General features: G+C 41.2%; 1 protein-coding gene across 1 annotated transcript in view; it reads left to right on the top strand.

Moving 5' to 3' along the window:
- Positions 1–8,577, top strand: part of LOC137883642 (ly6/PLAUR domain-containing protein 6-like) — a 32,726-nt gene extending 24,149 nt beyond the window's left edge. Inside the window, exons 3-5 of the mRNA XM_068725205.1 lie at positions 901–999; positions 3,471–3,601; positions 4,032–8,577. Coding sequence (XP_068581306.1) covers positions 901–999; positions 3,471–3,601; positions 4,032–4,205 — 404 coding nt within the window. The 3' untranslated portion in view covers positions 4,206–8,577. The remainder of the gene's footprint in view (positions 1–900; positions 1,000–3,470; positions 3,602–4,031) is intronic.
- Positions 8,578–17,802: the final 9,225 nt, after the last annotated feature.

Below are 17,802 nucleotides of genomic sequence, written 5' to 3'. Positions count from 1 at the left end.
GGTGCGGCACGTTTCTTCTTCTTTTTTAAGACCCATAGTATGGAGAGAGGGAAATGGGAGTATGATGTGTAGAACTTTCAAAATGAGAGCTGTAAAGCGTCGTCAAACAGACTTCATTCCAAATTCCAAAAACAAGCATCGATGTAACGTTATAAAAGCAACGGGCTCGATGATGTCATATAATACACTTCAATCATGCCAAAACACAAAGGTAAATTCACCAAGCTGTCTGGTTGAGTGGTGGCGAGGTTCAGCAGCACGTACACTGGAAGTTCCGTTAGCTCTTAGCTGTTAGCGGTTAGCCAAACACACCGTCCAAAACAATAACAGTGCAAACTGTCTGAGTGCAGAGGCTGTGAAGGTGTTCCATCACTAATTGTTGCCTGTGTATTGATTTGTTTGTTGCGTCTCTAACTAATTTACATTCAAAGTGTCTTGTTTTGCTTTTGTTTATCTATACTTCTCCCACACGTTGCATCCAACGTAGTCTGCGATAATAACACGTTAACTTGCCCAGCTCTAATATATGTATATGTATATATAAACTATTTCTACTTAAGGCACATCTTCTTTCCTTTCTGATTTTATTGGTTAGCTTTCTGCTGTCAAACATTGAATTGTGACAGAAGTATACTTTGCCAAATGTACCAATCTACTTTGACTTGTCTTAATGGTGTTCAGTCGGAATGAGAAGTGAAGTTAGAGGTGGCGTAACTGCATACTAATGTGAAGAAGCAAGTGGACGCAATACATCAAGATCTGTGATACGGGGCAGTGCAAGTCTAGCATGCTCAAAACCATGTGTTTGATGAATTCCATTTCTTAAGAAAGAAAGTATGTTTAGTGCTGAATGTTGATTAGCTTTTGTTCATTGGATGTGATGGTTATGTTTTTCCCCAGCCACTCCATTTCCTGGTGGATTCAAGTGCTTCACCTGTGAAGATGCACGAGACAACTTTGAGTGCAATCGCTGGGCACCAGACGTGTACTGCCCTCGTGGTAAGATTCACCTGGCGACATTTACGCAATAATGTCTGCGCCACATTTTTTATCTTAAAGTTAGTCTATGTGACTTTTAAAGGAAGAAAAAACACATTCTTTTTCTGTAAAATTAAAAGTTAAATTCATAAGCAGTCAAACTCTTACCTTGCACTGCAGCTGGCCAATCAGAGTGGTCCTCCCCACACAGGGAGGAGACTGTTGGTTCTAAACAACAATGCCGGCTCCTGAAGAGGTTAGCGTAGCTGCTGCAATAGCATTCGTTCTATCACAACTGGAGAGTATTTCTTCATTGAAAGAAGAGGAAAAAAGAACACTGAAGGCTTCTGTGGAAAAGATGGTTTCTCTCTTCTCATTACTGACTTCAGGAAGAGTTTGAGTGACAGATGGTTCATCCAATTCCTTTTCCAAATAGTTTATTGACAGATGGTTCCAGTTTTGCCAGTGGTATGACCAGTACCTTTAGATGTTTAATGTTAGTAAGCTATTGCTGTAACTGACTTTATTGAGTCAATTAACGGTCTGTACCTGAACTACACAGTTAAAATACATAGCCTGGCTTTGGAAGTGTGTTGTGGAGTTTAAAGACAGTTTCAGTGTTTTTCAGTGTGTGTATCCTTGGGCCTAATAAATGTGTTGAATTTCCTTCATTTGCGAAACCTTTTTGTTCTCAATGTTTTTAGAACTGCATTGTTTGATTGCTAGGTGGTATCTTCCTTTCTCCCTGCTCATGAAAACATGGCTCAACCGATGGTCACAAACTTCACACCTTTATTGTATTTAATGTTAAATGTCAAAGCATTGACACATATTTGTTCAAAAACCTGAAAGTTTGTCTTCGGCTGGATTAAACACAGCACAGATGGGATTAACAAGAACCTGAAAGAAGGCTTCAGTGGGAAAATGAACATGCCTTAAATACAGACTTTTTACTGACCAAAACAACAAAAATAAAGCAAGCTTTTAATAATGAACCCAATATCTGATTACTGTAATACAAATGAAAAGGGATGGGAGTTTGTGTTTGACATCAATGAAATGTAAAATCACTACAAGCTGCAACTAAACATTTTTGTAAAGACATATGTGTATATTTGGCTGCATTTAACTTAATATTAATATCTATATCAAGCTCAAGCCCTCTGTGTTGAAATGCCACTGGCTTTCAGATATTTGATTCATGTGAACACAACAGCACCTGTTGTAGTATATTCACAGCAGTCTCCGACTTGGGGGACTTCTAGTAATATGTAATAATGGCAGAGGGCTTCTGTGATGTTATCTGCTATGTCCCTAATCTGTCATGTAAAAATTCGATCGCAACCAGATTGGTAGCTTTGGAGGCTGCGTTGGACATTTTCAATGACATTTATGACAGCATTTCGGCTGCAAAGTCAGGAGGTTCATCACTCTACAGGCGTGGAGACCTGAGAACAAGACGTCTTCCTTAAAATTATGTTCTGCATTCTCAGTTGAGCTCTTAGGGGTGGAAGGTATACAAGTTAGTAAACCAATATGAATTTGCCCTACAATATGAATTATGACTATACCATGCTGACCGATAGAGCCTTGAGATGCACCAATCGATCTGCTGCCGGCGGATCAGTTTCATATTTCTGATTTTTTGCCGGTCACAATAATACATGTGTGCAGCCGCTGTTTTACGTCCGCACACAGCAACACAGACGGTAATGTCACAGCCTCACACACAACATGTGTCGGTGAGCGAAGAAGACATAAAGCTCACAGTTTGTCATAACTTTATGTCCAGAATAAGTCATGGATGAACAACCTGAAAACATTTGGAACAACTTACGTAATCAGACACATATTATATTGTAATTCATTCCCATCAGGCTGCTCACAATAATCACAGTGACCGGCTCTTCTGCTGACAGCACAGAGCTAAACAGCTGACGTTATGGAGGTTGCGCTGACTTGATTATGCTGTGTTCATGCTCTACTCAGTAAAAATGAGTATTGGGTGAACGTAAATTAAACGTTATCATGATGTGTTTAAATGCAGTGTTTACTGATGTGTTTAAATCCAGTAGTTTGAGATGTTTTCACAGCAACATTAATACATATTAGAGATGAATTATGAGCTGTTTAACTTCCTAACACTAGATAAAATTACTAATGCCAAGATGCAAATATTTGAATAAAAATACAATCATTTAATTCCTAATCAATTGAATTGTGTGTTTTCTGCACTATAGATGACAATAACAAAGTATTGAGATAACATTTCAAATGTTTGACTGTTTACACTGACATCCAGTTGCTACACTAGTGCTCCACCCCTTCAAAAGCATTCATATTGACATTTTAGGAAAAACAAATACACCGTGAAATATACCGGTACCGTCCGTGCTTCAAAATGATACCGTGATATACGTTTCAGGTCGTACTGCCCAGCTCTACTCCCGCCCTTATATGTTTGTGCTTATTTTTTTTTATATGTTTTCCAGAAGCCAAATACTGCTACACGCGGCACACGATAGACGTGGAGGGAGACAGTGTGTCAGTGACCAAACGCTGCGTGGCCCTGGAGGACTGTCTCTCTACAGGATGCACTGAAATGGGTCATGAAGGAAACAAGGTGGGGAGAGTGGGGAATTCAATTACTTATTACTTATTGCCATGTTTTAATATCTGCACCCAACAAAATAAAATGGAGGCAAATGGAATAGAGGTTGTGGTGTTCACAGCACTGGTCACACATGCAATGTGACATCTGTATGCATATGTGAATTCAGTCAAACTAAGGGAGTCTTCAAAGAGTAATTGGGGACAAGGTTCATGTACGGCAGTAGTCTGAAGGTTTCTGGTGCTTTGCCATATGAAGAGGACAACAATCTAGTCTCCCTCTCAGGGCTTTCTTTTTTTGCTGTGTATGATTTTATGTGATGATATAAATAACGTTTTCAACAACTGCTCCAAACAGCAGCAGATAAGCCTACATGCTGTTGTAGCATATTACCTGTACTGTGGGGCTAAACATTGTTCATGATGTGTATCTTCCCGTCAAGGTGTGCACAGCCTGCTGTGAGGGAAACATCTGTAATTTACCGATGCCCTGGAACCAAACGGACACCATCTTCACCACCACCTCACCACTCAGCAGTACTGTGGGGCTTTCCCAAAGCCACACACTGACTTTCTCACTCTTCATGGCTTCCTTCACCATCTCGAGTGGGGTTTGAAAAGTGAAGACAGTCAAGTCCATTGAGGTAAACTGAAGGGTGGTCAGTGGACTGGTTGGATTATAATCTGACAGAAGGTTTCTTTTCCTGTGAGGTCCGAACACACGTAAGTGGAAGCAGGTGGAACAACCCCTCAACTAAGTACATTATCATGTACATTAAATACATATCTACAGAATGAGTGTGTATTGACTTTAAAAGCGTGTTTTTTTTTCACTGTTTACATTGTGGGAAAAAAACTTTTTTTCATAAAAACTCAATCAAAAGCTGAATAGGGGTTTTATTAGCATCGGGAATTTAGCAGCTTCAAAAGTTCACATAAAAACAATTGTCCTCTAAGACACGGTAGACCAAAAGGCTCCCACTGTGAGAAACACTGTAAACATAGAAATGAGTCCTGTAATCTCATTAAAACTGCATTCATTCATGTTTCTATTTCAGAATCAGATCACATACCTATGCAGTTCCCTTCATCCCAACATAACTTGTTTGCCTCTTCTAGCTCATAGTTTTGGTTCGATGGCACATTTTGCATCGTTCAATCTCTCATCATCTCGTCAGCGTCATTTCTCATTTACTGTTTTGTCACAACTTTAGCAGGGTGATCATGTTGCTCTGTGTCTTCTGGATTGTTTGCAATAACATTTGTAGAGACAATGATATATCAGGGTTCTTCTAAAGGTCAAGAAAATCAGAACAGATCAGAAGAACATTGCCTATGCAATTTAAGAGACAGTTTTGTTTTGTCTAAATCTTAAGAATTTGATGTTGCATGTGTAAGTCAGTAATCCATAGTGTGTGTCATTGATGTACATCTACATAGTATTTATTTTATATCAACTGTCAGCTAAAGGTTACAGAGTTAGATGTGAGACCTTGTGGTTCAGATCTGAGGTCAAAGAGTTAACTGACTGTCATGAGAACAATCCACCACAGAAAACATCAATATCATGCATGACTAATAAACATAAATCTCAGATCAGTTTCTAGGAGATTTTGAATTTAGCTTGGTGTTCTTTACCAGTTCCAAGGGTTTCTTCTCTTTTTCTGAATACTTTGAATGCATTTCAGCTAGAATGAACTCTGCCATATCATGCGGTTGAAAACACTGGGTTAAGTTTCATAAAACAGAGGGTAGAAATGCCATTTCCATGTCAGTGGGATTAGTTCCCACTGCCCCTAAAAGGAAAGCATACGCAGCTTATTGTCATAGAACACGCTGCTAACTGAGTGAAGAGCTGTTGTGCAGTCAACACACAGACTCAAAACAGATAATAGAAATGAAATATTTACAAAGTTTGAAGTTATTTTGATTTGCCTTCTTGGCATGTTTATGCATGTCTACATATGTCAATGCACTCAGACCACATGATCAGCTGCAGAATGGCTTTGCACCTCATTAGCAAACTAATGACTCAGTGGGCAGCAGTGTTGAGCACATTACACATGGCCACGTTATCATCCAACGCTGGTCAGGATATGATTGATTCATAGCGTCTTCACAGTTATACTGTAAGTATCAAACCTTTCAAAAGTTCAGAGGACTGGTTTAGTCTTTATGATTCACATGAGCCCCATAGTCTTCAACAATGTCCTCATGCTGCTGCTCACTCATTGGTTATTGCAATATCTGGCTCTTATTGGCTATGGTGAACGTCCTACTTATGTGAAGTGCATGTCTGAATTGATTAATGTTCATATACTCTGTTGCTTCCAGTCCAAGCTGTGTTGGAGTGTTTCCAGCTGCTTTGCTCATATCTTCCCAGCTGTTGAAATGCCAACAGAAGTCCCACAATTCAACGTAAATAGAATCTCACAACTGACAGCACTGAGGTTGTGTCGAGCATGAAACAGTTCAATCAGTGTTTACTTTTAAAAATCCATGACCTCTGTCACAGGACCACCATCAGGTCAAAATTTCACTTGGTTCACTGAAAACTAACATATTGAGCATCACCTTGTGTTTCTGTTGACCCTGGCCTCCCCTCCAGCACCTCCATCTTGTAACCCATCTGTCTCCTGCCCTAACTTCTTGTCAGGGAAACTAGGAGCTACAGCTTTTTATTGTGCTTCAGTCTATCTCTATAAAAACATTGCTGTGAGGTGACAAACTATCCTGAGAACAACTTGCCGTGTCAGCAACTCTCTGTTAACCACACATGTTAATATAAGTAGTTTCACATTGTCGACCTTAAAGCCAGACTATGTGAATGTAAAGAATAAACGACTGTTGCCTCCTGAAAAGCAGAATTCATAAACCACTTTACTTTTGACCAGTAGCTCATGATGGCTAACGTTAGCAAGCTGCAGACATACACACTGTGCAGATGACGTGACTGGAGGCAGGTGTGAAGAACATGTTTTGAGTTTGCACTACACTTCCCACAATGCTATGGGATAGCATGTTTACAGGAAGTAGTTGTAACATTGCATGAGTCTTGCTGCTGTAAAGCTAATGAACCACACATACTGATTACATTCGGGACTATTAGTGCTGCTCAGCCCCTCATGTCTACTGCTGCAGTCCCACAGGTCTGTGTCTGGATCACCTAGATCAGGGGTCGGCAAGAGCCATTTTTCCCTATTTTCCACCAAATAAAATTTGTCTGGAGCCCCAAAAGCTATTTGATATCACAGCTTATAAAGTTTTATATATAGTTATATTATATATACAAAAACGATTGTTGTATTTATGAAATTATAGAACAAGAATAAAGATAATTCTTGACATTTTATTGCTATTTTACCTGTTATAACAATATCAAACTCTTATGAAGAGGAGAAAAAAACTTTACATTTCTTGCTGTTTGCTAATTTCTAGCCAGATATCAAGCATACAGGTAAGCCAGCATCATTGGCAGTGAAAGCAAATTAATACATCCACGCAGAATTAAACTCTTTTTTCCTCCGTGACTTTTCTTTTTTGGATTTATCCATTGATAGTTTACCGAGGGCGGGAGTCTGCAAATCATGGTTAGTCACCTGCAGGGAAAGGCTCTTGACAGCGACGTAATAGGACGTGACGCACATTTTAGTTGACAAAATAATAAAACATTTTTTTATTTTCAGTGAAAAACTCCAAGATAAGAGGTATTCCCTTTGAAAGATTGTCCACTGTGCAAAAAATAAAATAAGAATAACCGTTATTTATTATTTTTTGTTAAAGCGTGAGGCCTTGTCCACACTACTACGTTTCCATTTGAAAATGCATATGTCGTGCTACGTTTACACTAGGCCGGAGTTTTCGAGCACCGAAAACGGAGGAGTTTGAAAACTCCGGGGTTGCCTCTTCATGTGGACGATTGGAAACGCATAAGTTTAGAAACGATGACGTAGACACCCACGTTCGGTACTTGATTGGTTCCCTGATTCGTCACGCCCCTATCACGTGACCCTTACCCGGAAGATCACAAACAACAACATTGATTATTGATCGACTACCAGGTTAATATAACATGGAGAACTGATTACAGGTGGTGCTGACCTTGTTGTCTTTACTAGCAGCTGTTGTCCAGTTAAAGTCTGCATTTACTGTTTGTGGAGAAAGCAGCTGTTATTGTAGCGATTAGTGAGCGGCGTGACCAGCGGCGTTATCAGACCTCCGGAGCGGACGTCTGAAGTCATGGTTAGCGGCTTTGAGGAGGACTTTCCTTTTCTTATTAATGTTCATTCTTATTATTTCTTAACTATTGTGAAGTCCACACACTTAAACTATAAAGGAACTAAAGCAGTAAATGCTCTCCAGTAGCCCCGCAACAGAGGGGCTAAAGAGCCACATGCGGGTTGCCGACCCCTGACCTAGTCCGAGGACATGTATCCCATCCATCACGCTGACAAAATGCTGCATCTGCATTTGCAGTGTTTTTGTGCCGGATTATTTAGGCCGGCTGGCCGAGACACAGTGGAGGTTGCCCACTTCCCCTCTCATTCTCTCTCTTTTTCTTATCTGTCTTCCTTCAGCAGGGTTCCAGGGCAACACTGCTTCTAGTTCTGATTTACAGACACATATCCAGTTTGTTGTGTCAACAGTTCAAGGCTAAGAAGTGCTTCATATTATCGTATCCAGCTATATTTGACTAATTCGTCCTTCTGTATTTACTCAAAATATGTTTCACAAGTTGCCTTCACTGACATCTGGCAAACTTTTGTACAAAGGATGTGAAAATCAAACAGTTGCATGCCAGTTTTTTCCCAACCTGTATATAAATATACATGTATATGTATGTATGTGTAGACGTGTCACTTTTCATGTTACAGGTGAAGTTCATGTCATGTTGCTGTACTTGTTTGCTGTAGTCTGTGATTTTCCACTGATGGTTGACTTCCCATGCTTCAGGCTGAGCATGGAGCCAATAAAGCAGCCAGTAGTTTCTATCTGCAGCCCTCTGAGTGATTCCTCTGCAGTGTTTGCCTACATTATCAGTACAGGCAGCCGTGTTCTCAGATAAGAGTTTCCTGCTGACCTCTGTCTCTTCTTGAAGGGGAAATGAAAACAGATGATGGTAGTCATTATGCAGTTAACACCCATCCCTTCTTTTGTGTTTGAGCTGAATGACAGGGTTCTATTAGTAACCAGACCAAGCACAGGCTACACCAGCAAACCTGTCTCTTTAGTCACGAATCACAGAATGTTTTATTTATGTTCATTTGAATTACACCCCGTCTCTACCTGCTATGAACCTGTTAGCCTTTGCACTACACCTGCTAGTATTAATGTTGAGCTGAAGGTTCTCAGGTACAACTTACAGGAGCGTTCAACCACATCTTGTGGCCTTTCTCAGTGGATGGAGTTGCTCAGTTTTCATGGATATGGATTAGTCACATGACCTACCTAAAGAATTTGTGGTAACGGGGTATGTACACATATGTACTGTTACCACTACGTGGACGAAACTTTCACCAGTGTGAGGAGAAGGGATGACGTGTGTTCATGTGGGCGACAGGAGCATAGAGACCAGCATTAAGTCCTATAGGTCACATGATATGGACGAAAGCTTCGGGCAGAGACAGGGTAATAAGGACAGGGAAAGAAATACTCTTCAGGCTGTCCTAACCTTCTGATGGGCTACAGGTCTGTAGCCGACTCACTGCTACTCACGGGTTCTCTTCAACACACACACAGTCGTCAGCAGTTAACTGACGTGGCCCTCTCACGCTACCCGGCTCCTCGGAGCCCACGCAGTCCAGTGTCCACAAATAAGTCCAACTTTTACGGGCCGGTGCTTCTGTCTCTCTGTCCTCTCTGTGTGTGTCACCAGAGCTCCAGCTGCTACTGCTTCAAAGGATGAGGGCTAATAGCAACCGGTTACAGCTGTGCCAATTAACCCTGGCACTGTTCCCCTGAACCACTCCCACACATCTCTCCCCTGCAGCTGAGGACAGACCATGCCCACTACCATGAGGTCCTTTATAGGTAAAGAACACGCAGATGCAAATACAACATGCTCTATCAGCCGGTTCCCTTACGAGTGCATTAATAGAACAACTGTTTGACCTGCCTTGACTTCATTATGTCCCTCTCAGACAAAACCTACACTTGGAATACTTGGCACACAAACATTGTGTCAAAACATCCAACTGAAAAAAGGACAAGGTTTACAGAACACAGACAAACACGTACACACACACACACACACACACACCTTTCTGACATTGAATTAGGGGGGCTGCGTCGAACCATTTCTGTAACTTTACCAAACTGAGGATCAGACATTTACACCCACTTCACGTGGTGATTGGCCAGCTGTGTGAATGTGAGAGAGGAACCAGGGTTTGAACTTCTCTCTCAGCTCTCTTTTTTCATTCCTTACACCACCATTTCTGTCCCCTTTCATGTGAACATCAGGGTGAAACTCTATAAATCGTTATTGAAAATGTGCACTGTCAAATCCATATTTAAATGTGTCCCCCCTCTATGACGGCTATCTTTTCACTGTCTGCTACAGAGGCCGTTCTGGGATAACACAACGTACAAAGTATAATCTAGCTCGTAGTCTGTGACTGAATGAGGGGCCCAGTTGCCACAGATTCTCACGGAGTGGGTGAGAGTGATAATCTAGGATGGCTCAGACATGATCTCTCAGCCTCCAGACTGTCCAGCCCCAGTCTGAACACACATTTGGCTTTCTTGACTAGCTTGTTGATTCTGCTGGTGTCTTTATGCCTCCTCCCCAGCACACCACAGCCAGAGAAGGAGCGCTGGCAACTACAGACCTCTGAAAAACCGCTGGCAACTACAGACTTCTGAAAAGCAGCTGGTTGCACAAGTTGGAGGAACAAGAGGACAACGATGTTGTTTGACTAGTCCAGTTTATTGTTGATGTGGACTCCAAAAGTCCACAACTTCTACTTTCTCAATCAGGATGGTGACAGGGGCCGGAGGCTATCTGCTGCCAAGTTCTAACAAGATTAAACCTGTCACAGCTATATATCATACAATACAATACAATGCAAAACAATTTAACTTAATTCTTCTCTTTCCTTATCTCAAGAAAACATAGCAGAAGAGGAAGGCGTGGCATTGTTTGACAATCTCCATTGTAATCTCTAACATTACTCAATAACTCATTTCCTTTTCAGACTGAACAGTGAGAAGTCTGCTGCTAGAGGTATAAGGGAACATTTGTGTCCCAGTTGGGCTCTGTGGACTAAATGAAGTGGACTTTGCTGAACATACACATTTGGTTTCACAGTGTGTTGGTGTGAGCTGATGTTAGTCTGGAAACAACCTCAGTAACAGAAAGAAAAGCCTCTCAACTTCTCTTCTGCCTTCTCCTCTTTCACAGCTTTCTCAGGCTTTCTACCTTCAAGTGTAATTTCTAATCCTTTTTCCAAGAAGGGATTAGTTTCCCCCATGACCTTAGGACCTGTGATGGTGTTCATTTAATGTTGACCTGCTTGCTGATCCATGATATGCTTGTTCTCTGCAAGCAGCTTCAATGAGAGCTTGGAGGGGAAGATTACAGCTGTACGGGGGACCAAATTTTGATTATTGAAATGAACTGTTACTTATTAATTTGGTAGAATAGACCCAGATTCAAGAAAAAGCATTTTTTTTGTTTGTTTCACGTTTCAAGCCTCAAAATCTGATTAAAGTTCCATTTAATTCCCTTCATTCATTCAGCTTGACTTGATTTTAGTTTGGGAGGGAATCCCTTTGTTTTGTTTTTACGATCCAATCGGCATCGAACAAAGTATTTGTCCCACCAATGTCATTTTAAGTTAACTTAGAAGGAGTTTCATGGATGTGCACTATGTAGAGAGTAACAGGACCACAGATGTCAACACCACAGCTTGGTTCCCCATTTATTCACATTGTAAAATTAATTTTCAAGTTTAAATATTAAACAGTGGAGCTACACAGAAAACGTGACTAACTCCGAACAGACAGCAGATTTGATTAGCGTGTCAGGTTGGGTTGGAGATAATTCAATTCAATTCAATTTATTTTGCATCATCCAAAATCCCAAATCACAGGTACAGGAAAAACTCCACCCAAAAAACCTTCAACGGAGACAAAACAAAGGAAGAAACCTTAGGAAGAGCAACATAGGAGGGATCCTCTGTCAGGATGGACAGAAGTGTGATAGATGTCATGTGTACAGAATGAACAACATAACAGAGATACAACACATGCAATGCATATGACAGAAATTATTCATATAATGAGAGTAGTAAGAATAATAATGATGGAAAAATTACGACTACTAATAATAGCAGCAGCAGTGGATATAATAGAATAATAATGATAATAAAAGCTGTAATGATATCGGAATAATAATAGCAATGTGACTAATAATGATAATAATAATAATAATAATAGCAAGACCATGGCAAGAGGCTGGACCAGGGTCCAGATATTAACCATGATCCATGGAAACCTGTGAGGAGAGAAAGCACAAAGACTCTGAAGAAGAAGCAAAGTTAGTAATGAGCATATAAACCCTATAAACCTGAGCCAGTCCTAACTATAAACCTGATTCAGCCCTAACTATAAACCTGAGACAGCCCTAACTATAAACCTGATTCAGTCCTAACTATAAACCTGATTCAGTCCTAACTATAAACCTGAGACAGCCCTAACTATAAACCTGAGCCAGCCCTAACTATAAACCTGAGACAGCCCTAACTATAAACCTGAGACAGCCCTAACTATAAACCTGAGCCAGCCCTAACTATAAACCTGATTCAGTCCTAACTATAAACCTGATTCAGTCCTAACTATAAACCTGAGCCAGCCCTAACTATAAACCTGATTCAGTCCTAACTATAAACCTGAGACAGCCCAACTATAAACCTGATTCAGTCCTAACTATAAACCTGAGACAGCCCTAACCATAAACCTGAGACAGCCCTAACTATAAACCTGAGACAGCCCTAACTATAAATCTGATTCAGTCCTAACTATAAACCTGAGCCAGCCCTAACTATAAACCTGATTCAGTCCTAACTATAAACCTGAGACAGCCCTAACTATAAACCTGATTCAGTCCTAACTATAAACCTGAGACAGCCCTAACTATAAACCTGAGACAGCCCTAACTATAAACCTGATTCAGTCCTAACTATAAACCTGAGCCAGCCCTAACTATAAACCTGATTCAGTCCTAACTATAAACCTGAGACAGCCCTAACTATAAACCTGATTCAGTCCTAACTATAAACCTGAGACAGCCCTAACTATAAACCTGATTCAGTTCTAACTATAAACCTGAGACAGCCCTAACTATAAACCTGATTCAGTCCTAACTATAAACCTGAGACAGCCCTAACTATAAACCTGATTCAGTCCTAACTATAAACCTGAGACAGCCCTAACTATAAACCTGATTCAGTCCTAACTATAAACCTGAGACAGCCCTAACTATAAACCTGATTCAGTCCTAACTATAAACCTGAGACAGCCCTAACTATAAACCTGATTCAGTCCTAACTATAAACCTGAGACAGCCCTAACTATAAACCTGATTCAGTCCTAACTATAAGAGTTATCAAAGAGGAAAGTCTTAAGCCTACTCTTACGTGTGTTGAGTGTGTCTGACCCCCGGACTGAAACTGGAAGCTGGTGCCACAGAAGAGGAGCTTGATAACTGAAGGCTTTGGCTCCCATCCTACTTTTTAGGACTCTAGGAACCACAAGTAACCCTGAATTTAGGGAACGTAGCTCTCTAGTGGGGTAATATGGTACTATAAGCTCCTTAAGATATGATGGTGCCTGACCAACAAGTTACACAAGGTGTTCATCATTTGTTTAATCAGCTGAAGAGCATCTCAAAAGCCAGGTCTTGTCTTTCTGGGCAAAAAGGTTGTTTATGTTTTTAAATCAGCTCACTTAGAATATTGTATTTCATGGTATTAAATCAGGATAAGCCAAACAACACTCGTTTCTTCAGCTGCTCGGCTTATAACAAATCTCCTTCTTCACTGGTTACCAGTCAGTTTAAGTAGTGATTGTAAGATTTTTCTGATCACCTTTAAGGCACTTCATGGTTTAACTCCAAGTTACATTGCTGAATTGCTGCTCCCCTATGAGCTGTGGCACAGCCTCAGATCCTGAGGAAGGGCTCTGCTGGCTGTTCCTAAGTCCTGGCTCAAGACTAAAGGAGACAACCCCTCAGATCTGAAACTTCCTGCCTAAGGGTCTGAGACCAGCAGAATCGTTGACATCTTTCAAATCCCTTCTCAAAAATGATCTTTTTAATAAGATTGTATTTTATTAATGCTAGCTTTATGTCCGTTTTATGTCCAACATATCTGTTTTGTTATTAATTTTATCTTAAATTGCTGATGGGTATTTTATTTGATGTTTGTATAATTTGAATTGATTAAGTCATTTTATTTGCCTCATTGCAGCCATGGACTGTTTTAATCCTGGTTCAACCATTGGAAGCACTTTGTTACTTTGTTTTGAAAAGTGCTGTATGAATAGAATGTATTATGATTGTTGCTATTATCATTTTTGTTATTACTAATAAGTAGGGAAGCCTGTACGTAGCCTGAAAGGCAAAAGCCAGGGCTAAAACAGGGTCACAGTAAAAACTGAAGGAGACCTCTGACAGCTGGACTGTGTGCTGATGATCTGTTGTATAGTCTCTCTCTCCTTCTGTCTCCTCTGATCCTCCCATTTAACATATACAAGCCCGAGGCTCTGCAGAGATGCACTAACTCTTTCCAATGGTTCTTGTGGTTAACTGTGTGAATATCTGTTTATCTGTGTGGTCTATAGTCACCTGTTCAAGTATTAAAGTCCCCACACAGAAGTCTTGGGCTTGAAAGTGACATATCTGTGTGTGTAGGGAGCTGTAGAACTCTTCTCCATGGTACGGTGATACACAAATAAATCTACTTCACAAATGCATATGTGTTTATTCATTTTTAGCCAAATATGTTAATTGTTTTGTTTGACAGTTCACTGGAGCCTGAGGGACATTGAGCAACTGTATCTGTGGCTCAGAAGGTAGAGCGGATCATCCCTCAATCAGAAGATTGTTGATCCCCGGCTCCTCTATAGTCATGTCGATGTGTGCTTGGGCAAGACACTTAACCCCAAATTGCTGAATGAATGGGTGTGAATGGGTGAATGACATATATTGTCAAATTACTTTGAGAGCTCGGAAGACTAGAAAGGCGTTATACAAGTCCCATTTGTCAGATCCACACCATGTTTCTAACAGAATCTAAATATCAATATCATATAAATTGATTTAGGAATCAGTATGAACCCTGAATATTCCAAATGCTTATTGTGAAAGATGACATTTGTCAGAAAAATTAAATAAATAAAAATACATTTTTTTAAAAATTCAATTAGAAAAGGAATAAAACGAAACAGATGAAAGACCAATCTGTTGCAACTGATTAAAAGGACAGCTGTTATCTTTAGACATTGTTTTGTGTGTGTGTATGCATGTGTATGTGTGTGTGTGTGTGTGTGTGTGTGTGTGTGTGTGTGTGTGATCTTTATCTAAGGTATCTCTGTACCGTATGTTTTCCTCAGCAGTGTGGAGCATCTCTTTGATGGCTCCTAGATCAGTCATTGGTGTAGTGGACAGGACAGGGCGAGGATTGTTCATCACAGATGCATAGGTCATGTGTTGGTGATAGTGGGGGAGTCTTCTGTAGCTGGGTGGGGCAGGAGGGTGGGATATAGGACGGGGACGGAGTGTTGCTGGGTTGCGTTGCAACACCGGGGGTTCCTCCAACTTTCTTGTCGGTATCTGGGTGCTCTATAGGTCCTGGGAGTAGCAGTTGTGGGTGCGAGGCCGTTGGCGTTGCAATCAAGAGTAACATCCTTCAATGTTCTGATCCAAGCCTTGTTCAGGTGTATCCCATCATAAAGATCCCATGTTCCAATGTACAGTAGGTGTGGTGAGGTGGATGTTTACAGCTCCTTAAGATTTCCATGTTAATCTGGTGGATGACATGTGGAGGGGTGTCTGTCCTGGAGACAATGGTAGAAATAATCACCCAGCTGTCAGGGAACTCTTTGGAGGCCCCCTCAGCGACCTTGGTCATGGCCTCGCCAGTGCCACAGTGTAGTGTGTGGAGGTCATTGGTGCCTGAGCTGCTGAGACAGCTCCATGGCATGCCCTGTATTTTGGCAGTTTGGCTGTGGTGTTGAGGCCAGGGAAGAGACATTTGGTGTCCATTAGTAGGACCACCTGGGAGTCTGGCTTGGCTGCTCTGTCAGTGTTGGGCTCTGGGTGTCAGAGTCAGAGAGGCAGGTAAGGGCTGTGGAAGGTGGGAGCTGCCATTGTCGGAGTGAGGTTGTCTTTGGCAGCAGCGGAAAGGGTAGGTGTTGGGACAACTGGATGTGTGAAGCTTGGCGGAGATACATGATAGCTGTCTGCCAAAGTGAGCTCTTTGAACTCAGTAAAATCCAGCTCCAGGAGGGACAGGCTCTATCTTATTTGTTGGAGGAGCTTGGGGGGTGTTGGAGGGACGGGGCCAGATGGACTGGTTGTTGGCTTCAGGTCTGGCTCTATGATTTCTAGGTCCACTGTGTTATCCCCCTCTCCCTGATCTGATCTTTTGTGTTGCTGCTGATACTGGGTCGGTCTCTCTCAGCCTTTATCTTGGGGAAGAGTTCCTCAAAGGAGTTGAGGCTTGCCTCATTTCCGCGGATAGCACTGTACCTTTTTTAGTATATTAGGTAACAGTGAGCGGTTGTCTGTGTTGAGGCTTTTGTCCTGACACACAGTTAAGCGGCCACCTCGACCAATGCCTTCTTGGGTAATGTGTGTGTAGTTCTTGCAGATGACCTGCTTCCATTTGCTGATGTTGTCCGTATGAAAGAGAACATTGTTTTAGACTTTTTTTGTAGTTGTATATTATGTTGTCAGCAAAAGGTTCTGGACAAGTATTGGACAAGAGCGTTGCCTCTTTGTGTTTTTTCTTGGCTCTAGCACTGCTACAGTTAGCAGGGTATTCTACCTCTCTGCTGTATCTGTTTGGTTCTGTCTCCATGTTTACACACTTTGTCAGGAAGAGTTTCCAAGAGAGTTGTCTCTCTCTTTAGCTCACTTTTGGATATAGAGCAGAAGAATTCCAATAAAGCGTGATGTCCATTGGACAGCTGAAACAGTGATACAATTAAGCGTTTGCACCTGGAGAAGCGGATGGACCATGAACTGCTTAGTGCTAAAGGCTGATTTTATGAAGCACACACACACACACACACACACACACACACACACACACACACACACACACACTCCCCTTGTCCCACTGGAATGTCATTTGAAAGGGATTAGAGGTGGGTCAGAGGCACAGGCCAGGTGAGATTACACAGGCCTGTGATTGTGAGCAAGGAAACTCCATACATAAAGTACTGTGTTGTATAGCTGTTTGTGTTAATGTATGAATGTACAGTATGTGACACATGTGGTGCACTGTTGATCCGATCCAATAGTGTTTCTACAGGCATATATAGAGGGCTGACACACCATCTATTAAAGTTGTGTGTTACTAGCTTGACATGTGGTCAATCAGGTTGCACTCGTAATGCTTAAGAAATGTCTTGGAAGCTAAACATCTCGAGAAAGGTGCATTTAGTAGAGATCTCCACCAGGTGTGTCTGCAATGACCACTGTTGTAATATTTGACTGGATAAATACAAACAACAATTGGCTAACTCCCAGTCTAGACTGTGTTTGTGTGAGAAACTTGGCTTGTCCTCCTTTATACAACCGCAGAATGGAACACTGGTGCATGTTTCTGTATAAACTGCTTCCTTTTCTATTTTCTCTCCTGTCTTCTGAAACAGTAGCTGCAACCTCCGTACATCCAATTATGTACGTCTAGTGAAAGTGCTTTTAAAGTTGCTGCATCCTCATCTTGTTGTGAGCTACTGAGACCATTTATACTGGATTACCAACATGAAGATTTTAAATACAGGATTAACGATCATTTGAGCAAGGAATGAACTTGTCTACGCACTGAATGCAAATTCTTTGATTGACACAATCTATTGTTTTGTCTTAAGTCTGTCATCTCTTTAATGTCAAATTCTATGTTTTTGAAGTTTTAACATTTTGCTATTTTGTTTTTAGGTCTGTTATCTGTGTTTCAATGTGGTTAAACTTTAATGCTGTCAGCT

Source organism: Cebidichthys violaceus, unplaced genomic scaffold (assembly GCF_023349555.1).
Source record: "Cebidichthys violaceus isolate CVI_PGR_0920_01 unplaced genomic scaffold, fCebVio1.0.p SCAF_34, whole genome shotgun sequence".
NCBI lineage: Eukaryota > Metazoa > Chordata > Actinopteri > Perciformes > Stichaeidae > Cebidichthys > Cebidichthys violaceus.
This window is presented reverse-complemented; position numbering and strand designations above follow the sequence as displayed.